This window comes from Sitodiplosis mosellana, unplaced genomic scaffold, assembly GCF_009176505.1.
Source record: "Sitodiplosis mosellana isolate CC-2019 unplaced genomic scaffold, AAFC_SMos_1.0 Smas_scaffold_1, whole genome shotgun sequence".
NCBI classification, from domain to species: Eukaryota; Metazoa; Arthropoda; class Insecta; order Diptera; family Cecidomyiidae; genus Sitodiplosis; species Sitodiplosis mosellana.
In genome coordinates this window covers 4,760,749-4,785,923 of record NW_022595244.1, presented here as the reverse complement: position 1 = coordinate 4,785,923, position 25,175 = coordinate 4,760,749, and the positions used below count along the sequence as shown (strand labels likewise).

General features: G+C 38.4%; 1 protein-coding gene and 1 non-coding gene across 4 annotated transcripts in view; both read right to left on the bottom strand.

Annotated features, from left to right (window-relative positions):
- LOC129580511 (zinc finger protein rotund) overlaps positions 1-25,175 on the bottom strand; it is a 74,373-nt gene that overhangs the window by 25,924 nt on the left and 23,274 nt on the right. For 2 of the 3 annotated variants that reach the window (XM_055470989.1, XM_055470988.1), the window contains 4 exons: positions 3,021-3,258; positions 2,714-2,871; positions 1,027-1,110; positions 918-957 (listed from right to left, as the gene is read on the bottom strand). In XM_055470989.1, coding sequence (XP_055326964.1) covers positions 918-957; positions 1,027-1,110; positions 2,714-2,871; positions 3,021-3,258 — 520 coding nt within the window. Of the gene's footprint in view, positions 1-917; positions 958-1,026; positions 1,111-2,713; positions 2,872-3,020; positions 3,259-3,596; positions 5,968-25,175 lie in introns of those variants that run through there. The other variant, XM_055470987.1, reaches the window with a different exon arrangement.
- Trnay-gua (transfer RNA tyrosine (anticodon GUA)) lies at positions 335-422 on the bottom strand. Its single transcript is given in 2 exon segments — positions 335-370; positions 386-422. It is a non-coding gene; the product is annotated as a tRNA-Tyr (tRNA).

Here is a 25,175-nt window from a genome sequence, read left to right as displayed (position 1 = left end):
AAATGAGACACCTGTTTTCTATCAAGAATGTGCCTAAATTGAACCAATTTGTTCACTAAAAATCAATAAATGATCGAAATGTTGCAAAAATATGCAAATTCACTCGAAGAATACTTCAATTATTTGAATTTAACTTGAAGCAAATACGAACAAATATAAAAATGTAACCAAAAAAATTGTCTGAAATTTTATGCTCCAAAGTTTGGCCATAATTTCAAATTTTAATTTAAAAAAATTCAAAATAAAATTTTTTTAATTTTATTTCAAAACATAATGAATAATTTCATATGAAATCCATAAAAAAACATAAAAAAAAGAAAAAAAAAATTTGGTTTCCTTCGACTGTGAGTTGAACACAGGACCTATGGATATCAACTTGTACATTCTACAGTCCACCGCTCTACCAACTGAGCTACCGAAGGCTATGGGTATGGTGGGCCCCATTTTGCATATAGTGTGCGCTCCATTGAACGTACGTCACACAATCACTGAAAGTTGACTTCGTAATCAGTCGATTTATGGAATAAGCGTGTTTTTGTTCAGTTGCAATGCAAGAATTATCTTTGCCAAAATGTGTTTTTGTCTGATTTAAGAAATCATGACCTATGAAATATTTCCATAAGATAAGAAGAGTTCATGTCGATTGAAATGAAATTTCTTTCAGAGAAATTTGTTTGTAAAGTCGCTTTGATCACTCTCATTGGGCGAACCATTGAAAAAAGTGAAAGGTGCTCCACATACGGCTATCAATACACAAACACACTTATGTGTGCTTGTATATACCAGTTCGAGTCAATTCAAAAATAATCCAAATCCAATCCACTTGTGATGTTTTTTTTTTCGCTCTTAAAAAAAACTTTGTCCAAAAACTTTTCGTTTGCGTATCAGTGGAACTCCGTTTAGTGGGTGTTATTCACCTTTTTGCAAATTGTTGGGATGATGATCATTCATTTTGGCCTGCGAAAGTGAAGAGAGGAAAAAATGAAGCACAATTTTTATGAATGTACAATTCTCACAAACACTTACCTCGTAGCCTTGTTTCATGGTCATGTGATTTCTGGGTGCTGGCCAGCCGCCATAGTCAATTTCCTTAACGTGTTGACCGCATTGCTGTACGTGGATGCCAGAAGGAAGAAACAGCGAATCGTTATTAAAAAAATTATTCATAAAAATTTCGATGAATATTAAAATTGTTTTAAAGATTGTAATTCACTTAATTCGGTCGTTATGTTTGATGTATGGAATTTGCTTTATGCAAACAAGCAAATTGGTATCCGTTAATAAAAAAATTCTTCATGTCATTTCCCGGAAAAATTCGTCAACATGAAACTGGAATGGATCATTTGTTCATTCGTAGTAGGTGAATCTAGGGGAAGATCATAACGGAAGAAGTGTCGTAGTGTAGGTCGGGCATGTAATGTGATGGCACATGAATCTCGTCTGAGTAATATTGATTTTTCAATTCGTCGATAGAGTCTTTTTTATGTTTGACGATGATGACGACGACGACGACGACGGCAGTGATGATTGCCGTTCGTTGACGGTGGATGCATTATGGCTGGTTGAATATGTTTCGTGTTGCGCTCTCAACGAAACGCCAACGTATCTGCGACGTGTTCAAAACATTCAACAATACAAGACAAGACGTGTAAATTTGTGCTGCATACACACTGGCAATGTTTTCGGGGGTAGCGAACACGCATTGTCAATATTTGACAACTGCATACTTTTTTTCTCTGCTCTTCTTTCTTGCTCCTTTGTTCGAATTGAGTCGGGAGCGAAGCGAGAGCACCGGAAAAAAGGTGAAAAAAAAGTTTTCCATCCGAACCGGTGGATGTATTTGTTTAGTGCTGTGTGTGCTCGCGCGCACAGTAACACATGAGGCATAGAGAAAAAAAGCGTTTTTATTTTGATTGAACATAGTGAAGAAAATAGATAAAGCGAAAAGAATATCCGTGTGTATGCGGAAGCGGAGAACGAAAGCGAGGTATATACACACAGTGTATAGCATAAGAAATAAGCAAGCAAATCAATTTTATATAGTTCATGTTTTCAAAACGGTGGGAGAAGAAGCTCTTCTTTTGTGTGCTCTATTTTTCGCTCAGCTTGTTTGGCATTTTTTCTTTCTTCTGCTCTGCACTCGCTCTCTGCCTTTGATATATATATATGTATATAAAATAGACAAGAGGAACGGGAACGAAAAAAAAGCGAATAGAAGTCGTGAAAAGAACTAAATGTTTCATGTACGCTATTCATCTTTATGCATTGCATTTTTCAAAATGTTGCCACAAAAGGAAAGTACCTTATTGAAATCGATTGAACTGCATTTCGTATATGCGATAGGGAGAAGTTCATTTTTTTGCCCGTCTATTCCTTTGCTTTCGCTCGCTCTATCTCTCTCCCTCGCCTCCTCTCTTCTTTCAAAAGAAAAATCCACTTTCACGGATTGCAAGAGTGCAATCAACAAAAGACGGATTCCAAAAGCATGTACATAAAAGAGTCGGGAAAATGCAAAGCTCATGCCATTTCAAATCGGTCGATGAATCAACGGAAATGCAATGTCAAACATTCGATATTTGAAAGTAATTTTCGGGAAATGTATGCGATTTTTCTCTTTATTCATTCGTTCCAGCTATTACTTCGCCCTTCGCGGGAAAAATTTGTAACACAAGAACAACAAAAAATAAAATGAAATATCCGAATGAGAACTTACGTCAACACCACCGTTCCACATGTAATGCATGCCGACTGTTGGATCATGATGCGAATTCGATGTCATGTGCTCGGCCATTACAGCGCTCATCCAATGGACAAGTCCTTGCGTTGGATTCTGCGACTGTACACCTCCAACAGGCATCGTGCCGATTAATGCTGCTTGGTCGCGAAACATAAAGTGAATGGGACAGAAAAACGGGTGTGCATCAAAAATTTATTCGATTTCATTATTAAACTACAGCGTATTGCTTTTCTTCCTCGGCTTTCGTTTGACGAAACGAAACGGGAAAATTGTTTGCACTCACGATTCACGGTTGATGATATTGATGTCGTCACTGTTGGCGTTGTTGTTGGATTGTCGTCGCTGTTTCCGATTTGTGCTGAACTACCGTTATGCGGTTGTGGACTTGTTATATGGTTATTTCCACTGTTTACTGAACTGCTATTATTGTTATTGTTATTTGTCTCAGTGTTGTTATTATTGAGTCCGTTCAAATTAGTCTCAGATGCACTACTCCAGGGGAATGATGGGGTTGCTGACTTCTATTTATATACGCGGTCGGTAAAAATAGAAAAAAGAGAAAATAATAACACTCAATTAGAATCAAAGCATTGATTTCTTTGTAATATTTCATTCAGTCGACCAGCTAAAATCTTTTTAGACAAGAAAAAACGAAAGAAAAAAACCAAATCGATTGCTTCAACCAACCAACAATAAGACTGGATTTATATTTTTATAATATATTTCCCCTTCGTGTTCTTCCAGTGAAACAAAAATTGAATGATGCTTTTAGAATCGATTCGTAAAAGCATATATTCACATCGGACCACTTGCCGCACAAACACACTCTCTTTGTCTGTCCAACATGATCAAAACTAACCTCAGTGGTGGTAATCGTGGGCTTTTCATCATTTTCAAAGTCGGGCGAATTCGGTGATTTGTCTGAATATGAAAATAATAAATTGCGCGGAAATGGATGTGAACACATTTTATCGGGGTTATGAAGAACGGCATTGGCAAATAAGCTTTTGTACAATTGAGCGGCGGGCAGCAGAAATGGTGATGATTTGTTTGAATTGAAGGAGCAATTGTTGATAGTATTATTGTTACTGTTGCTGCCGCTGCCGCTGCTCGAATTTGCCGATGCCGTGGCATTTGCTTGTTGGCTAACCGTGCCATTGCTACTTGTTGTATTCGAATAGTGATGGTGATGATGGTGATGATGAGCGTGCTCTGCTGGCGAAATGCTGCCACTCGTTACGGTCGGCAAGCATTCGTTGGCCGCCATTTGAGATGTGTGCGAATGATAACCGTAGAAAGCGGCCGACAAACCATGATGTGGTATGGAAAAACCGCCCATATCCTTACGATATTGGCCATTTGTAGCGCTCAAGTGATGGGCATTCAAACGGGACAAATTCGTTAGAATGCTGCTTGTTGCTGTGGCCGCCGCTGCAATTGAATTTGCCTTAAATGCCGGTGTTGTTGCCGAATCATCGTCAAAATCGTCGGGCGATGATACAACCGAGCTGGCATTACTGTTATTGCCACTGACTACGTTCTCAATAAATGCACTGGTCGAATGATTGGGATTCTCTTTTCCCAGTAACGTCGACATATATGCAATGAATGAAATTTCACGCAATTCACCGATTGAAATTCTTTCTCTCTTTTCTGTTAATGTGTGTATAAATTTTTGTTTTTTTTTTGTTATCGAAATCGAAATCGGATTGGTAAAAATGATTGGCACATATTATGGCTTGATTTTTTGCATTTATTTTTATAATTTTTCTCTCTGTGTTTGGCTTTTTTTAGTGCACAAAATGAACTTCAGACTTCACTTCCATTGAACATAATACTCTTTGATAAATATCACATTTTATTCGAATGATTGCATCCTTTTTGTAATCATTTCAACTTTTGGCACCATTTTTTTAAATTCATTCATTCATTCAGTGGTATTTAAAAAATACAGACTTTCAGCTTTATCATAAAATATGCATTTTTCTCTCTTTCTTTCTCTCTTTCTTTCTCTCTCTCTCTCTCTCTCTCTCTCTCTCTCTCTCTCTTTCTCTCTCTCTGTTAAATTTTTCTACTTGTTGTTGTTATTTCGCACGCAATTTGTTATATTCTACTTTTATTTTTACTTGTTTCGGTTAATAAATATGTATACACATTCGAAGAATGTGTTTATATCGACAAGAAAAAAAAACGTATGATAAAAGCACATTTGAATAGGAACATTGGTTACAATAGCCACACAACTGCAATCATACTTGCTGGATCACATGCGTGCTATAAACTGTTTGCCACTTTATTTTTTGGTAATGAACAAACAGTATTCAAGATTTTAATAATAAATATATCATTTTTTTCTGTGTTAGGAACTTTGGCATTGTCGAACAATCGTAGTAAAAAAAATTGTTCTATGTTTTTTCACACGAAACGGATACACATTTCATTGAATTCGGTTGTAAATTGAACATTTGAAACTTAACTCTCCCGCATGCCATTCTTGTCACACTCTCTTAAACGTTTGTCTGTCGGAGTCGGAGCAAAAGATCACGTGATTTTAAATCCGATGGCAAATATTTTGAATACAAATTTCAGTTACAACACTCATAATTGCGTCGAAAACCATGATTCACTCTGTGTTAACTTGCACATATTCAATGGAAATTTCTGTTTTTAATGCACTTTCACCCAATGGCAAAGGAAAAAAAATTGGATTTTTTTTCTATCCTGGTTGTCTGCCACAAAACAAACTTGATGATGTCGACGAGAGCAGCGGGAAAAAAACTGAACCAAACCGATAGCCACAATGAACTGATTCGTCAACACCGATAACTTTTTGCACACCGAAATATCGAAAACCGAAATGAAGTGAGCTGGTGTATGTGTGTGTGTGTGTAGAAAATCGATGTGCAACAATAAGAAGACGGGAAAAAAACAAGAATTGCGGTAGCAAAATCACATAAAATGACGACTTATTTGTTGTGGAGACGAGTTTTGGAGGCGCGCGCGCGACCAACCGAACAAACCGAACGAACGAATTTCGAGAAGCGCGCGCGAATTAATGTGTGTGTGTATGTTTGCTATGATTATTGATGGACGATATGATCGAATGGCAAAAAGCATCATCGCGGGGCGCGCGCGAAACCACAACAAACCGTAGAACGCACCAAAAAAGACTACCGACTTCTGGTTTTCTTCAACAGACAAAATGCAATGATATTATTTTTTCGCTCACTCGCTCCCTTGACATGCAATTTTTCCTATATATATATATTTAGTTTTTTTTTTCTTCTTTTTGTTCGTGCTCTGCTCTCATTCAACTGCTTCGACTTCTTTTTCTTTCTGTGTTCATATTTCGTCTTCGCCTTTTTTTCACTTCTTTTCTATTCTTCGTGAGAGAGTGTGCACAGAGAACGAGTGAACGAGTGAGTGAGTAAGAGCGAGTATGTAGTGCGGTTCTATATGAGCGAGAACCGAATGGATGTATGTGTATATATATATATATATATATATATATACACGTATGTTGGGGGATATGTTTGTATGTTCTCTTTGTATTCGAATTGATCTCGTGTATGTACTGTGTGTGTTCCGTATGCAGTGCCATGCATTGTACGGAGAGGGTGGCTAGAGTGCACAGGAGTGACGACGTGGTGCAGGAATGAAGGCGAACGGCATCAAAACGAACGACACATATAGCAAGCAAAGGGATAGAGAGCAGCAGCAGCAAAAAATGGTAATAATAAATACATACGGTTTTTCAGACGATTTTCTTTTCTTCGTCATTTTCTTCATTCGAAGAAAGTCTCTTTCTATCGCGCCGCGCGCGAGAACCAGAGTGAGTTCTCGTTTCAGCGCTCTCGCGTTCTCATCCTCCCTCCCTGTGCCGTCAATCCTTCAACCATTCGCAAAAGCAGTTGTAGTTTCGTTGGATTTCGTCTTTTTCCAGTTTTCTTCTCGTTTTTTTTTTGTTCCTTTGCCGTCTATCTTGTGTGCACATTTTTTTCCTTTCATTCGCCTTCCTCTTCTGCGTTCAACAAATGTAATCTATCGCATGTATGTAGTTTTTATGCACGCCACACACATATTTACCCTACATACACGCTGTAAACGAATGAACGAACGAAGAAAAAAAAACACCAGCCAAAGAACACATTCGATTCTTATAGCGTATGCATGTGCGCCTCCGTACATTTTCCACCATACACATCCAGCTTAAGCCATCATATGCACATCTTTCAGCATAGAGCGAAAGCTTAAAATGCATAGCGACGACGAGAGGAAAAAAAAATGGAAAATACAAACAACAACAGAAGTAGCTGCAGCAATAGCAACAGCGGCACAAGCGAACGACGTTGAATAACGGTTATTTTTCTTTCACTACTTATTTTCCACACTTTTTTTTCCTTCTTTCTCATCTCGTTACTGCTGCTGCTGCTGCTGCTGTTGCTTTTTCAAATGTGTATGGGTGCTTTTTCTTATTTGTTCTATTCTTTGCCTTCATTTCTTTCTTCAAATTTCTTTTTTTCCATGCGCTTTCTCTCTCTCTCTCTCTCTCTCTCTCGCTTTTTTTCCTTAACAGTCAAAGCGCTTTTTTCCTTAGCACCAGCACTCGCCGTTACTGTATATATGTGTGTGCTACTTCCTCTTTGTTATTGACGTAGCTGTTGTTGCAGTTGTTGTTGTTTTTGATATTATTATAGCTGTGTTTTTTTCGCTCTCGCTCCTATTTGGCTAGTAGCATGTGCAATTGTACATCGCACTATCACTACGGAACATATTCCACACATGAGAGAGACAACAAATAATGAAATAGAACGCGGGGGGGGGGGTAAATCTTGAAAGCAAAAGGGAAAAAAGCACACAACAAGAGGGTGAGTGCATAGCACACAACAAACCCACTCCCGCCATATAAACTAAATGGGATTCGATACGTAAATCGTATTTGTTTGTTGTAGGTATGCGAGTGATGGCGGCAACGACGACGACGACGACGACGACGGCGGTGACGACGAAATGAATGAGCGAGAAGCAACGAAGCACACAAGAAAAGCTTCACCAATTTCTTCATGCACTCAATGCCTGCTGTACAAAAGGCAAATAAAAACCAAATTGAAAAGAAGACACATAATAGTAAAAGCTGAAGCAACGAGCAAAAACGACAACGAATATCGAAAATATACATTTCGTGTGTGTGTGTGTTTGTTTCTTTTCTATTCGGCTTGTTTTTTTCCCGTTCTCTTCATCTGGTCTCTTTTTTTCGCTTCTGTTCTGCGCGAAGAAATCGAAACGAATACAAACGGGAATGAGCCACATACGAAATGCTGTATGAGTGTTATTGCGACGTGTTTTTTTCCCTTTGGTTTTTCGCTCATTTTTTTTCATCATTTCTTCTCTTCTGTTCTGTCCCGTTTCCGCCTTGCGATTCGATCGCTTCACGATTCTAACGACGTGAGAATGGGCATGAAGTGAATGCATCTTGCATCATCGAAGAAAACCTCTCACCAAAGCACTACCGACGAAGCGCTAAACGCAAACCAAACCAATAAAATAAAGAAAAATGCTATAAGGAAACGAAATGACATACATAGAGGAGAAGAGTGAGAAATAAAAATAGGTAGTTACGATCCCGTCGCTCATGTGTTGGTGCGTATTGAATTTTTGTGTCCATTGCACATCACTCTTACTTCATGCATCGCTCTCTTTTCATCCATTTTTCTTGAAGCTTGCCGCTTTTTTTTCTTTCTCTTTTTTTTCACCAGCGTTTCCGTTGTGTGTGTGTGTGCACTTTTTTCGGCATTGCAAAAAAAAATCGAACGTCAGATGAAATGGAATCAAACGATTCAAAGAAAATTGAATATATCGAAAAACACACAACGAATCGGATATGTACACATGGAAAATGAAGAAAAAATCGAAAATGGGAAATGCGCACCAATGAAAAGCGGCGGCGACAGCGACATTTAATATCTATCAGTCGCGAATGCATTTGCAAGACTCAGGTAAGCGATGGGATATTTAATACGTGCTCTTCTATTCGGGGTAGAACCTTCCAAGGAAACATTGATCAAAGAAAAAAATCTAGCCAATTGGCATAAGAGCGGTCGCTATTAAAATAGAAAATGTAATAAAGCCCAAGAATTAGAGATGAAATACCTTGACAAAGGAATGAAAGCCGCATTACACGGTATTTGCGATGTAAAACAAGACTCGCGTCGGACTCTAATGCGTCGCTATTTTACATTGAAATATCAAAGAAAAAGATTCAAGACTGTTGTGGCGTTTTGCGGGTGTATAAAAGCTTTGTGAGAAGAAGAGAAAATAAAGAAAGAATGAGACATTCATTTCTTTTTCTACGTAAAGAAGTTGAAGGACGTCGAGTGCACTTTGAGCAACGGAAAAATTATTCCAGCGATAAACAAATGATGATTGACACAAGTTCATTTGCAGCAAAGAAATCAAATTTATAAGATCATATGGCTACAAAGCGTCGGCTTTTGGCAACGGCGAATAGAAAACTGTGTATCCGTATGTGAAAACTCAGTAACAATTGGTTTAAACCAGTAACAATGAATGGATAAGTTGTCCTTCGCATCATGTAGTTCATTTTCTGTACATTTTCCTTTAATTTTCAAGCATAAATTGCTGGTGTGCTGCAGCTGCTGCATCATCATAGCGATTTTATCAATTTCAGGTCGTTGCAAGGAAATTCTTTGGAATTCATCAGAAAACCAGCTGCCGTTCATCCCTGCAACGATCATTCTACATTCTGAGTAAGCAAAATCTCGTCCAATTATGAACAATTACATCCGAATCATATTCCATTTTCTCTCTCTCTCTCCCTTATTATACCTAGTAAAACTGTTGAAGGCAAACGAATCAAATGCAAAATGACTTCCTCGAATGAAGCACCGTCGAACCGAGAGAAGATGAAAAAATGTGCTGGAAATGAAAAAGGAAATGTGTTCCGTTCTACATGCCACCATACGATCAGAATGGAGCACACTGAATGGCATTGACTATGAGAAGAAATAGCGACCGTTTTTGCTACTCTGTCTCTCTGTCTATGTGTGTATGGCTTCTGTTTACTTTTTCCTGCTCTACGATTTTCCATTTTTACGTCAATTTCCATTCTATCTTTTTTTTCGTACGTCGCTTTCTGTTACGGGATTTTTCTACATATTTGGCTTGCGACGAGCGCCCGCAAAGTTACTTGTCGCCAAAAGAAATGAATCGAATGAAAGGGAGCACAGCACTGCACGGCACAGTCGAATAAGTCGATCTTTTATAGTTTAATCAACCATTCACACAAATAAACATGCACTCGGCGCAAAAGTGTCCAGCGCTTTAGCGCTACGGTAGAAAGAAAGATGAGGAAAACGGAACGATTGTAAAATTTTATTTGTTTTCCGTTTTTCATTTTGTTTGCTAAATGTTTTCGTTCGTTGTGGCAAACGATGTTTCAGTGATGATGCTCTCAGTGATATAGTACCTTGTGCCAGCACAAGAAAGTCCTCTCTCTGTACACGTGTTTTCCTTTTGACTTGACTGTATTCTTCTTTCTTCCACTGTGTCTCTGTGTGTGGGTTGTTTTGTCTGCTGTTAAATCGTTCACACGAATGTTTGCACATACCGAACAAAAAAAAACTGCTCAGATGTTTTTGCACACATTTCATCGACGCTACGCAAAAAGTTTTTGCTTAGGGTAGGTTCGCACATGACCGCACATCATGCGTTTTCTTTCAACCTGCAATGACTTGATGATTTTATGACTTGAGATAGTGTTCTTTCGCACGTGAGTGTGTGTGAGTGCAAAGGAGAGCCATGGATTAAAGTGAGCAACAGTAGCAACAGCATCCTATTTGTGGTGGTCAATTCCAACACGAAATTCACATTTAATGGCAGATTTGTGTGCCGTTGATGCGATGTGCATGTTTTCCGTTTGTGATGCATTTTCTTTGCACCACCGGCCAACAACAGCAACGGCCACCGTTTTCTTTGTATTAGTTTTTTTTTCATCGTAAAACTTTTCTCTTAATCCCTCTGTAATGCTATACGTGTACTAGACGTTTTTCTAACCACTTGCGACTTTATTTTTCGCTTTTTCTTCTCGAAAGTGTGCGCGTACAAGTGTGAGTGTGACATGCACACAATGCATAATAGAGTGCACGTAACCACACAGGCGAATAAGAAACAAAAGCAAATAAACAATAAAAATAAATGTAGTTGAGGTTTTCCGCAACTCAGGCAGAGAGCAGGAGTGGAGAGCGAGCGGGAGAGAGAATAAAAACAGAAATAGAAAAACTGAATTTTCGATTACTGGCTTAGCATGTGCACCAGAAACGGAGAGACAGAATGAGAAAGAGAGAGAGAGAGAGAGCGAGTGTATCGCAGTTGCAGCGAGAGCAATACTATCAAACAAATGTTTTGTGTGTTTGGCATTTGAAAGAGCTAAAATGAAAAATTATATTGACAGCGACGGATGTATGTGGCAGCATTGAAACTGGCTTCTGCTGTGCGAAAACAGCATTTTTCGTTATATCCCTTCGAATCGAATCGAATGTAATATTCTTTGAATTTTCTTTTGCCGTTTCTTTTCATTTCTCTGTTCTTTTTTTCACTTTACTTTCTCCAAAGTCATACACACAAGAAAAATGTGCAAACACCCTAAGCCACTGCAAACCGGCTGGCAATACACAAGGAACATGCAACATGGAAAACGACGAGAGCGAAACTTTTATGGAAACGAGTCATATAAAGTAAATGAAGAGACGGAAAAGGGCATAATAAAAAAAATAACGCGTGCACTTGTTGTTTGTATTTCCGTTCGAATTGAGTTTCGAGCTGCAGATGACTGACAGCTTAAAGAAAATATGAAACGGAACATAAGAGACATGGAAGCAGTTGAGGTAGACATTATTTTCAATGCCCTTGGCCACATATATGCAGTGTTGGTTAAGAGTTTTGCTGAAGTCTTTTTTTGGTGGGCTTACTCATCGATGCTGAAAAGTTTGAATGTGACTTCGAAGAAAGTGAACATCACGACAGAGAGAGAGAGAGAGAGAGAGAGAGAGAGAGAGAGAGAGAGAGAGAAAGCGCAAGAGACAAAATGACGCCGATGAATCGTATGGTCTTTTCTCGTTTGTGCGGTTGAATGCATTCGAAATGAGAACATAATAATCCTGTCGATCACATCCATTTTAAGATCGGAACGTGGCACAAGAAACAACCCACTCCACACACATAATTTTCAATACAACAAACTGGATTGCTCTTTTGGTCTTTATGTGTTGGCGCCATCCTTTACGAAAAGTGTTCATTTGAGTTATTATCGCTAAGTTTGCATGATGAACGCTTTTGACTCGCATATCTTTAACACAGCACAAGTGGGTTTATGCATCCGTTCCATTCGCATTCTTTTCTTTCATCACTTTTGCATATCGTCGCAGATGTGATGCGATTTCTCTCTCATTGTCAGATCTGAGTTTGGTGGATGAATGAGATTTGTGGGCGCAGCAACGGACACAATTTTCTCAAGCATTTTGTTTGCGAACAAGATGAGACGTGGCGAGCAAAAGTTTTCAAAGTGGGTTAATAGTTTTGTAAGTACAATGTCGTAAATTCCACAAGAGATAGCGATTTGTTTAATTCGCATCCAAGTGTTGTATCTCATTCACACAATCTCGGTGGTGGCAGCAAACATTTGCCAACTGTTTGCCGGGCTTTTTGATGCCACTTATATTATATAGTTTATATTGTTGCCAAAGCATCCGTCATTTTTATTCGCTTTTTATCTGTTACGATCAGAGTTTATTTTGTGAGAATCGGCTATCTCGCTTTAAATTCATTCGATCAAACGGAAATTCTTCCACTCTCTCTTGAGCTCTGCCTTTTCATCGCCAACTTACAATTTTTAACCTATTCCGACTATGATTTTCGTTTTTTGACCGATTTTTGCTGGTTATTCGTCAATTTCGAAATTAATTCTGCGTTTCGGCCATGGGAAAAAAGTTTCATTTTATGAAATTCATCAACAAAATGTCGGCTTGTAAACATTTCAATTCCCACCCGTTTTAAAAAAAAAAAATTCCTATGTTTTAACTAAAAAAAACTGTTTTTGGTGGGCTGTTGTCCGAAAATGCGCATAGCAACTAATTGCATAATACGACAACATTTGCATGTACTCAAAAGTCCTGTAAATTTAAATATAAAATAGAATGGAGTTTAAAATGCAATTTAAATACATAGCAATGTTCGTACATGCATGTCAGCGCAAAAATGAGTTTGCAAAAAATGTGAACATGTTCGAGAGAGAGAGAGATAAGCAAGCATATGAAGCATGGCCAGTGCAGCGAGTGCACAGACATCAAGAAAGAAAGAGAAAGAGCGAACGAACATAAAAAGAATAAAACAAAATCAGTGAAAAACTTTTTCATCCATCCCTTTTGTGCTCTTGTGCTCGGCCGCACATCCTAAATGGCATTGTGCACGCAGTTAACGAATTCGAAAAAAAGTAATTAAACAATATCACAGGGAGAGAAAGAGAGGGAGGCAGAGTCACACACACACACACACACACATACACAGAGATGGAGGAGGAAAAAAATCGAGAGAGAAAGAGCGCGCGCGACACGGAACAGAAGTGAACGAAAGGACAACAAAAAAAACTGGGAAAAAGCGTTGTTAGAATAAAAATTGTACACACGCAGAGCATTGAGCATCATATCCGCGCGTTCTCTACAAAGGGAATGTTGTGCGCGCGTCTGGCGCCAAACTACAGATATAACTATCATCCACCAACACACCAAGTGAAAATCGTCTACGCTCACTCATACACATACACACACAGGCACATCGAAATTCGATCGCACGAACGAATAAAAAAGAGTCCAACAGAAAAAAAAACTCCAACCAAAGCGCGCACAAAATGGGAAAAAATTGGTATACAAAAATTCGGTGTGCAACGAAGAAAAAAAAATGAAGCGAACTCGCCATTTACTCATTATATACAGAAAAAGTTGAAAAAATTTCCCGATGCTGTGTGTACTGTGCACACATTAAAATTATGCATAAGTGCATCTCATCATCAGCACGTATAGGATTTGGCCAGTGAGAGAGATAGAGAGAGAGCGCTCATGTGATGCTGTTGTTGTTGTTGGTGGTGGTGGTGCTGCTGCAACTTCGGCCTGGGCTTTGTCAGATTGAGTTGGAAATGTTGTCGTATGCAAAACTTGATGAGCTTGGTGCGTGTATATTTTAATGTCGATCGTCCAGCTCATGATTCAGAGAGTTTGAGGAGGAGGCGAATAAAATTTAATGAAATGAACCGCACACAAAAAAAAAACGCCGTCACCACGAGCACACAGTAGCCGCAATAGCCAGCCACCCTCTCTTTCGCTCGGTGGATCAAACCACAAAACGAAACATATATTGTACAGAATGCAGCAGGCACACAGAGAGCGAGAGCAAGAGGAAACAACTGCGGAATGGAATGAAAAAGATTTTTATAGAAAATGCAATGGAAAAAATTGCGCAACGCCAACGAAAGCAAAAAGAAAAACAACAACAACATCAACAACAACAGAGAAACATCGCACAACGAATTGCACAATACTACTATCACCTAACGCCTAGCTTTTTATCAACGCTATGCGTTCTCTATCCATTGCTGTGACCACTAGTCAGAATGAAACATTGCGAACATGGGCGCACACATATACACCAACACAACTAATGCCACAACAGCCATAAAAATCACCCCGTACATAAAATATAGAATATATAATTTTCACTCCATTTTTCGAACAAAAATACGACGAAAAAAGAAGAACCAGTAGAAAAAGTGGAAAAGAGGGAGGAAGGGAAAAAACGTGAATCGAAAGCACCAACACATCCAAAGCGACAGCCGAATAAAAAAAAGAGTGCAAAACTTTAATGGGAAAAAATGGTACTGGACATTACCTCAACTATGTGAATCCCCCCATGCATATACACACATTCTATAAATATATTGCAAAAATCCAGATTGCATTCATGTATAATATTATATAGATATGCGAAACCTAAATCGCTAACGACAACACTAAATATGTATATAACAACTTTTGTTCGGCCTCCCGAATAAAAAAATGCCCAAAAAATAGAAATAAAAATTTGCAACACACGACGAATACCCAGAGAAAAAATGAACACACATAAACATTCAAAATGAGATTTTTACCGCGTCGTTTCATTTATATATGAAATTTTTCCTGTTCCAGCTATTGTCTATTTCCTTTTTTCCTCTCAATTATGCCCATTTCAATATTTGCGTCATTTCATAAAATGAGAATTTGTACGCCCGCACGCGCGTCCATCCATGCCTCAACCCATTCACCTCATCACACATTATTTCAAATTTAAATAAATATTTATTTTAAGCGAAAATTTCATAACTGAACTCACACGAGAGAGCGAGCGAGAGATCGCGCAACACAATTGACACACAGCCCGCTTTCTCTCTCACTTGCAACACACACAAAAACACCTCGTAATGGATTTCAATACATTGTAACAGACACGCGAATGCACAAAAATACACCGAAATTGTTTAATGAAACGAAATATCATTTTTGAAATCATAATTAATTGTATTATTTTTAATAACGAGCCTCTTATAAATTAATTAAATCAATTTCCATATTTCCATACGCACAGTATGCATTGTGTATCGCCCGCAGTAACAGCCTGTTCCTGTTTCAAGTGCCAAAATTATGTGTCATCGAATTTAATTTTATGCTCTGGTCTGCGGTGTCAGTCAATCGATCCGAATGCACTTTGAGCGCGTTTCTAATGGAAATGACTTAATTAAGAAATGGTCATTGGTCATACACAGAAAAAATAAACTGGACGCCAAGTACGGTTAACAATATTCGACATCTCCATTGCAATGCATGAACATTCCACGGTGCAGAATTGACCAAAAAAAGTATTTAATTTGGAAAATTTGAAAATTTATTAGGAAATTTGCATGAATTAAACGTTTGCCGTCAGCACGTCGTCTGAATGATTGAAATTGATTTAGCTTCAATAAATGCTATTAACATTGACCTTCTTCAATCAACATGTAAGTGCCAATCAAAATGCAACAATAACCATGGACATGTCAAATTTTTGATGAAAAAAATCATTCATAATTTTGGAATATTCGAAACACGACCATTTCATTCCAAAAATATCAATGTAGAAATGGATACAACTAAAAAACATCATTGAAATGTAGTAAACAATTCGTTTCAACGAGTTCATAAATGAATTCAGAACATATTGAAGCCACGGATGGTGTCTTTGCTGCTATACAACTGACGCGAAGCTAAAATTCAAACCATTTTCCAGCAGATAGTCTGAGTTGATGCTCAAAACACAGCCAAAGAGTCCCCATGAGCGTGAACGCTGCCATCTGGTGGCGAAGAGTCGAATGAATGGCATGCTACTCGCTTACATGTTTCACAAAATCGTGCTGAATTTCGATGCTCATCAACACTATGGTTTTTCTTTTCGCCACTCACGTTGAAATGCACGGCGTGGAAATTAATTTGAAATGCGGAAATTTCAACAAACAACCAAAAAAAACACCAGACCATCGCAGCTATTTGTTCAATAAAAATTCTCCATAAACCAAATCATTGCAATTCCAATTCAATCAAGGAGCTATTCCAGTTATTTTTATTAGATTTTTGTTAACTTTTTTCCTCCTGAAGAACGCAAAATGAAGGCAGCGCGCGTGTTTCCATACCGTTTTTTCCCTTTTTAATTATCTAATACTTATTGCATCTTCTTCAGTTTTTGTGTGTGTGTCAAAGAAAAAAGGTTTAAAAATTGGTGGACGCATCGCGTTCCACACATCAAACTGAAGTGGATAGTAGCACACAGCGATGGGCGTGTCGATGTGTATGTCTTTGTATTGTGACTCGATGACTGCGAGCAGAGTTCGTTCGTGAGCCGAACGCGGGCGAGACTCGTTCGCTGCAAAAAATGGGTGCGGCTTCACAAAATGATTCAATCGGAAGGTGTAATTTTTTTTCCTTCGTCGTCGTCTTCATCGTCGTCGAATTCGGTTTTTATTGTTATTGTAAAAAAGGTGGCAAAAATGTGCTACGTGTAGCTTTTTGCTCTTGTTTTTAAAAAGACGTCTGTCTCTCTCTCTCTCTTGCGCCTTATTTTCGGAGGTTTTGTTTGTTTTTAATGGAGAAAATTGGAATTCTTAATTCTCGTTGGCGATTTTATTCCATTCTCAATTGTTGTTCGTTTCGCCAATCAAGCCAAGTATATATTTTCGTAATATGTCGACTCGAATGTGTGTATTGGTTGTTGTTGACCGTGCCATGGGCACATTTTCGCGTCGCTCCAATGGATTTGATTAATGATTATGGGCAAAACAAACGAACCAACTGGCCGAGCAAAAATTGCGTTCTTCGTTTCATTTGCCGTATTTCTGCTTTTGTTCATTAAGAATTTTTATGAAATTTTTAACAATGGCGCATCACAGCCACGATGGCTATGATTTGCAACGATGGCATTTCGATATTTTGTTGGAAATTGATCCAACGCAAGTTTTCCATTCGATGCGCTTGATTGATTGATAAGATTCATATAAGTGCCTTCCACATCGCATAAAATCGGAAAAAATACGATTTCCTTCACTGTTATCGAGCCACACACACACGCGAAAAAAAAATTGAGCAGACGACTCAAAGCAACACAAAAACAATCAAAATCCACAGTGAGAGAGAGAAAGAAAGAGAGCAACAACACTGTGCGTATTACACTCACACACGAATTCATGGAATGTATAGATATCCGCATGTTCATCATTCGGCGAGGCAAAGAAAACTCAGCAAAGGCAAAAAATGCGCTGCAAAAAATTAAACAATTTTAATTTGCAGCTAATTAAATTAACGAAAATTTGACGGCACGTCAAATTCATGCAAACGAAAAAAAAACAGCGACAATTGCAACACTGTGCGCAACCGAAGGAAAAAAACGGCACGCCACAGATGCAATAATACGAGGCAGAAAAAAAAGTATACACACACCGTGTGTGCTGAAGACAACGGAGGTATGAAACAAGACACAGCCATTAGAAACGAATATGCGCACCTTAATACGTGTATCAATTACACCTCGCGCGAATGTTTTCGAACAGAGATCTGCTTTCGTGGGCTTGATCGCGTTTTTTTCCTCTTTGCATTCATTGTCGACGTTTGTTTGTTTGCTCATAGCTAGGTGCATCGATTGCGATTGTTTTGTACGAACAGCGGCTCGTGTTTTACACTTACATATGTTTACGTTTGTTATGTTCCGTTCAAACCGTTCAGCGTAAACAAATCGATGCAATCGCTGAGTATCTAATTAATATTTTCATATTTTCGTTTTTTTTTCGTTGCTTCTTTTCCGTCGAGTGTGTACGAACGCCGTTTACCCACTTCGATTGAAATAGTTAAGCATAGATTTTTCGATTCTTTGGTGCGAACAAATGTTCAAATGAAAAAAAACGAGTGCGAAGCGTGAACAATAATACGAAAAAACCTAGTGGCGATGCGTTTTTTTTCCTTCTATGTTTAAATTTGCCCTGAAGTGGAGTTTTTCTGTTTATTTTTGCTGTTTCGTGCCGTTTTGGCACGTTGCCACTAAACGCAACAGAAAGAGATACGCAGAACAAAAAAAAATCACTTGACTTTAATTACATGTTATTATTTGTTAAATGTTTGATTTACTATCGAAAACATCATTGCACACGTTTTGCTCATTCTGCCTTTTTCTGCTTCTTCTTTGCCACAATGTTGCACTTATTTCCATTTTTATTAGTAGTATCGGCTTTTTCTGTCGACTTAACGACTATTTTGTTCAACATCGGAATAAATTATATGCAATTGATGCTGAAAATGCGGTTTTTTCTGTTGATTACTTTACTTTTTGTTCAAATTCCTTAAAAGACATTTTCATCAATCTGAATGAAATCTTAATTTTCATGTCATTTTTCGTGCAATTTCAAAGACCTTCTTTAGAAGAATTTTAAGATTCTAAACTTTTATTAAAAACTAAAAACACTTTTATTGAAAACAATTCAAAATACTTTCCCTTAACACTATGTGTACGGTAAAGTAAAACGTCGAATGTACTCATTTTAACAATTTCATGAAAAAACTGAATTCAGTTACAACTTCTTTCCGAAACAAAATCCTGCCCAACGTCCCAGAACAATGCCGGAACATTTCGTCCATTTGAGCGATGAATGATGATTTAAATATTAAGTTAGTTGCCAGCGGTTCTTTAAGTGAAACGACTTCATCAATCGTTCATTTATAATTGTGTATCCAGTCCATATAAAAGAGTCATTTAAGGCATTAAACTTAAAGCGGAGAGTGTATAAAAAAATGATGAAGCTCACCCGAAATGACCCAGTAGACAAGTGGCGAAAAAAAATTTATTAGCCGCTTGCATTTAATTTCCCTTGTAATTCGAAAAAAAAAAAATGATACGAGGGAAAAAAAACAACATTGTTCTTGAAAAAGCCAACTCACACCACATTCTCGAAATTGGTGCATGATAAAAAAGCGAGAAAAACATCAATAAAAAGCCATCATAAAAAGTAAGTCACTTTCCATGGCGAGGAACCCCAAATTTTTCTGACGTTCGCCCAAAATGCCATCGTGCGTTGCGAGTGAACAACAATGTGTACAGTGGAACAGGAAAAAAATAGACAGAGAGAACCCACGATAAAAATGTCAATGGTAAACCCTTAGCGTCGTCTATCTCCCATGTAAATAATCATTGTCGTCGTCCGTATCTTGGTGCGGTTGCAAGAGCGGGCACAATTTTCATAGTCAGTGCATTTGTTGTGTGTCCACTTTTATCTGGGTAACGAGCCAACATGTGAAATGATTAATGATTTTTCGCCAAGAGCGAAAAGAGCGAGAGAAAAAAAGCACATCAGCCCAACATGACAATGGAATGACATTGACACTTTTGCATCTTTCTTTATTTAATGCGCTTCAGAATTGTCGTATATTTTCGGTGTCGCTTCTTGATTCATCCGATGCATCGTTTGCTCCAGATGATTTCGTATTATCTCGTCTCGAATCAATAATGCTTTGTTTAAGTGCCCCTATTTGCTTGATACATGCTGCCCATTAAGACGGGTTCTTGTGTGTGTTTTTTTTGCCTTCACTCGGCTTTGTCTTATGCGAAGAAAATGTGAAAATTTGCTCAGCATTCAACGACAAATTTAGAAAATCCATAAAACCATTAAGCGGTCTAGTGCTGAGAATGATGACGACAACGATGACGACAATGATGGAAAACTCTAATGCAAACGCCCTTTGCTTGCCAAACACAATGCGATATTTAGCACCAGCGTTTCGGTTGTATTTCCAACGACAGCGAAAATAGTGTCAACACCATTGCAAGCAAAGTATGTCCCATTCAAGCTTTCCATCTCTCTCTGTATCTCCATCACTCAACAATGGCTTGAAATTGTCTTAGCAAATGCTGTGAATTTCTGCCCAAAAGACAAAAGACAATGTCATTTGTATGTTAATACCCGTGCATAATGCTCATGATTGATTAATATTTTGCTACTTTGGATGTGTTGCATTTGAAATGAAAGGCGTACCAAACTGGGTGAGTGACGTCGTAGTAACACTGAACGATGTTGAATCAACTTTGTTGATATGGATGCAAGTGAAATGTAAATCGTTGTCGTTGTCACTGCAAACAATTGATTTCACTGTAAATTGATGATGTTAATTAGACGATTGAATCGGAAAACCTAGAATATGCTTGATGAATATGCATCGAATTTGACATGATAAACCTGAAAATAAACAGTCGACTTGAATGCTCAATCTGCATTGAATCAATTCAGCAGAGAGATTGACAGAAAAAATCACCACTGGAAAAACTCTAATTGAAGTCAAACGATTTCATTTGAGAATTATAATTAAACACGTTGACAGAGCGGCAATTAAAATTTGAAAGGTTTCTTTTGCTATTTTCCACTCCACGCTGCCAATTGCCTTAGCATCGATATAAAGCAGTCAGCATCGAATGGCTTAGAGCAAATGAAATCGTGAAAATTTCTAATCAAATCGACATCGACGCTGGCCATATCGCTAATTGAATGAACACCATTCATTTTATGCACTTTATCGATGTATGCATCTTGATAGTGCGCATGGTTGTCTTTATGCTCTTTTGCTGTCAACGAACGAACGAAAAAAACCTGGTCTGATTCGAGCACAAATTAACGGCTAATTTAAATTAATGCCCATTCATTTCGATGTGATGCCGACGAGACCGAATGGGCAGAGAAACGAAAAAAGTGCGACATTTCTTTTGTGTTCGCAAATGCAACGATATAATTAATATTTCTATTATGTGTCCATTAAAATAAAATAAATATCATTTGTTGCATGGCAACAACAAAAAGCGCACGAATCGCACATCACACGCATACTGCAATCCGACTGTCTCGTGATATCGGAATTGTTTGTTACGTTGTCGATAGAGATAGCAGAAACAAACATCCGGTGGTGACCGAATCGCGATCACAAAGTGCTGGCAGCCGATCGGCCGATTTCAAATTAATAACATCGCGCATTCGACTTGTAAATAATAATAAACATGTCGATTGTCTTCGATACCGTTATTTACGACACATACTCTCTAGTTGGGCTGCAGAGAGATAAGCCAGCCAGCCATCACACAGGCATCTCGCAGCGATGGTTACATCGCAGCAGTTTGCAATTGAGCTACAGACTATGATATTCAATATCCTCTTCCGTTCCACATTAAATATTGTGCCAGCGCACGATGTACTATCTGCTGCTGCATCCACAACTGAAACAAACACATTTTTTCTGTAAAAACATGCATCGAGTTTGTGCTGGGCAAATGAGTCAAACGAGGTGCACACACACTTTCGTTTTGAAAATCGGATGCATTAGTCGTTGCAATGAGCAGTGAGGTTCTTTTGCACCGCCGGGCAAATTCATGATCACGTCTCAAACGTAAAGTTAACGATTAGCGAAGTATGCACTCAATGCTTCGATTTATCGTAGTTATCGACGTCAATCGTTTTCGTCGAATCGACAGGTCAAACCCAGATCAGAGTCAAGAATGGAACAAATAAAGCAAAATGACGTAATTGAAGATGCATCAAAATATGCTTCTTCGTTCAGACAATGCCGGAAAAGACGAATCGAACGATTTTCTATGTGTTTCCGAATCACCGTTTCGTTTGGAAGTGGCGTTGAACTGAATATTCCAACTGGTTTCATCATAAACTGATTAGAATATTGACATACCTTTTGGAAGTGCATTCGAAGCATAACATTGTAGCATGCAAATTTCCATGTAAATTACTCAATGCCATTGACATAAATTTCACTTTTATGCACTCATTGACTGGGATCAGAATGCAGCCGTGCAACGGATACAACGCGCCAGCGTCACCACAGTCACAAGACGATCAACGTAAACAGGAAGAATATAAAAATTGATCGTTAGCACGATATACGACATTCTGTTTGATTTTGACTCTTTACGCACGACAAGTTGACACAAGAACACACCAAGAGAGAGATAGAGAGCGAGATAGACCGCAACCGCACGTTGTACTGATGGTCAAATCACAATCGAGATCATCCGGAATGAATTACGGCGCATCACTTCACGTGGTTAATCGCGGTGCCTCTTGTCTGTTCTACCAAACACTTGCCACTGCTGCCGATTGCTGTTGAAACCTGTTCTTTCCGTTCTTGCGCTTTGAAATCTCTTTGATGACCGAACGAAGTGAAGAGATTTTGCGCCAAAGTGCGGAAGTGGATCTAACGTGAAAATAATGATCTAAAACTTGACTCGTTCGTATTTTCCTCTTTTTATGTTCTTGATTAGTGTTAATGTGTTTTGCCGATCTTGCAAATGTTTTTGAACTCATTTCGAGTGTTACTATTAACCTTTGGGCATTTGCCTTAAGAAACGAAAGGTGTCAATCTATTTCATCATTAATCTCTCTCTCTCTCTCTTTCGCGCGCAAACGAACGAATAATGGTACGCGTGCTTTAGTATGCGCGTCAAAATTTTCCCGAAACACTTAAAAATTGTTCATTTTATGGTCCATCATTTTATTTACTTATTTTTCGATTCTCCTTTTTCGAAACCGTATTCAATAAACCGGGAGGAAATTGGAAATTTGTATTGGATTGTGAAGTATAATCGGTTGTAATTGGACGCCCAACGAGATGAGGTGATGATGATCAAATTGGATTGGTGTTTTGTGGTTTCGTGCCTTCAAATGCGGTTTGTTTCGCTACAATTCTTCAAAATCATTTCGTGATGCAATTACATTTAGACGATTGCTTGCCCGCTTCGGTTCGACTCTACACCGTTCTGACAACATTTTCCAATGGAATAATGACAACACAAAAGAGTCTCAACAACGGGCCAAAGAATAGACATGTTTTACGTGGCATTGTTCTTAAATTTGTCTTGTTTGAGCGAAAATGGAACGAATCAGGAAATACACTTGCAGCTAATGAGGCAAACATGATTTGTACTTTTTCTTCATTTAATCGATAAACACACCGGACACACGCGCATCCGATGCCATCATTCAAAACAAATAGACTTTGAACGAAAGAGACAACGAACGAACAGAAAGCTTCGAACACACAAGAGAGGAAATTGATTTCAATTCCTACAAATTGCCTTGGCCATTTACATAATGTCGCTTCGAAAATTTTCGTTTCGACTCATAAACGTGACGAATTGACTGCGATAATTTGGACTGAGTGCGTCTCATTGCTCCGGCAAATATTCACGTACTTCATATCTTGTTAGCCATTTCCACGGTGTTTGGTGCATTTATTGCAGTTTTATTGAGAGGCAACCGCAGCACTACGTGCACCTCATTCCATATGGCACCTAGTTTCGCTGCTGAGGTTTCTGTTTTCAAGTGGACATCGCGGTTTCTACTTCTTTTCCTTTCACTTCCAGAGCTGTCAAGTGCTCTGTATTTGAGAATAAATCGAAATAATTTTAGTTTTGCAGAATTGAACCATCTTTTTTTAAGTCCATTTGCAATGCTCTTATTTTGCAAATACAACTCGATTTCGAATTTTCCCGAAATTCCAACTGCAACGTAATCTTTCTACAAAAACAACGGCTTAATGAGCCATAATGAATTGGCAATCGTATTTCGATTGATTCTCCTCGTAAGCGTCTAAATTATCGACAACATCCGAAGCGAATGAATGGAAAAGAAAACGAGACGCACTAACACACGAGAAATGGCTGGGAGAAAGAAAGAAAAAGAAGGAGAGAGACAGAGAGGAAGCGAGTCTGAAGCCAATGAGTGGCAATTCAAACAGACAATTTTTCACCCTCATAATGCGCACATCTTCTCGTTTCGCCTGTCGCCGTCTCCAGACGATGAGTCTATAATTGATAGCATTTTCAACGTTGCTCATTCCGTTTTAGCTCAATCGTTATACATTGTGACTCGAAAACCTATTTACTTATTTTGATGAATTTCTCGAATTTTTAACACAAGTACATTTCACTCTCACACTTCACACCAACCGAAATCCTGATAAACGATTAATATTTCAACAGATTAAGCACAATCATTTATTATTTTTGTTTCGGTTGGCATTTTTCCCCGTTGTTGTTGTTATTGAGTGTGGTTGAAACTCTCAAAGAGCCTTGTTTCGATTTCAACGCGTTGGTAATGATTGAGATGTGTTTGCCCAACTGCATAAGTGGTGAAAATTTTGTATATCAAGATGTGCGGTCATATTGCTCCATCGACAACAAAATTGATGGCCATTTGTGACTGTAAATAAAAGTCGACGATCAATACATTTCACTTTGGGTCATCATCTGGTCGCTTCATTTCGCATGGAATAACAGGGATCTGAGAAGTGACATCCAATCTTTGTGACCAGCCACACATTTGGAAGATTAGTTCGATTGCTGTCGTTGACAAGAAAATGAATCTGTTTGCATTTTTCATTCAATCTTCAGTTTTTGTAGTGTTTTTCACTGACTTTCGTGTTTTTAAGAGCATTTCACTCGCTAAAATCAGGGCCGTAGCGAGGATTTTTGCCAGGAAAGGGTGGTTCCACTTTACCAAGTGATAGCTTGCCCCAAAAAAACAACTATTTCGAAAAAAAAACTGGGGGTGCTCTTGGAAGTTTACGGAGTTATGGGGCAAAAAGGCCAAAAATCACGAAAAGTCAAAGTGGTCCGATTTCGATGAAAATTGGTACACGGGATAAGTGAGAAAATATAAGAACTTTGGCACTAAAACTGGTCCAAAAAACTGGTCCGAACTGGTCCAAAATGTCAAAATAAATTTTTGGACCAGTTCGGACCAGTTTTTTGGACCAGTTTTAGTGCCAAA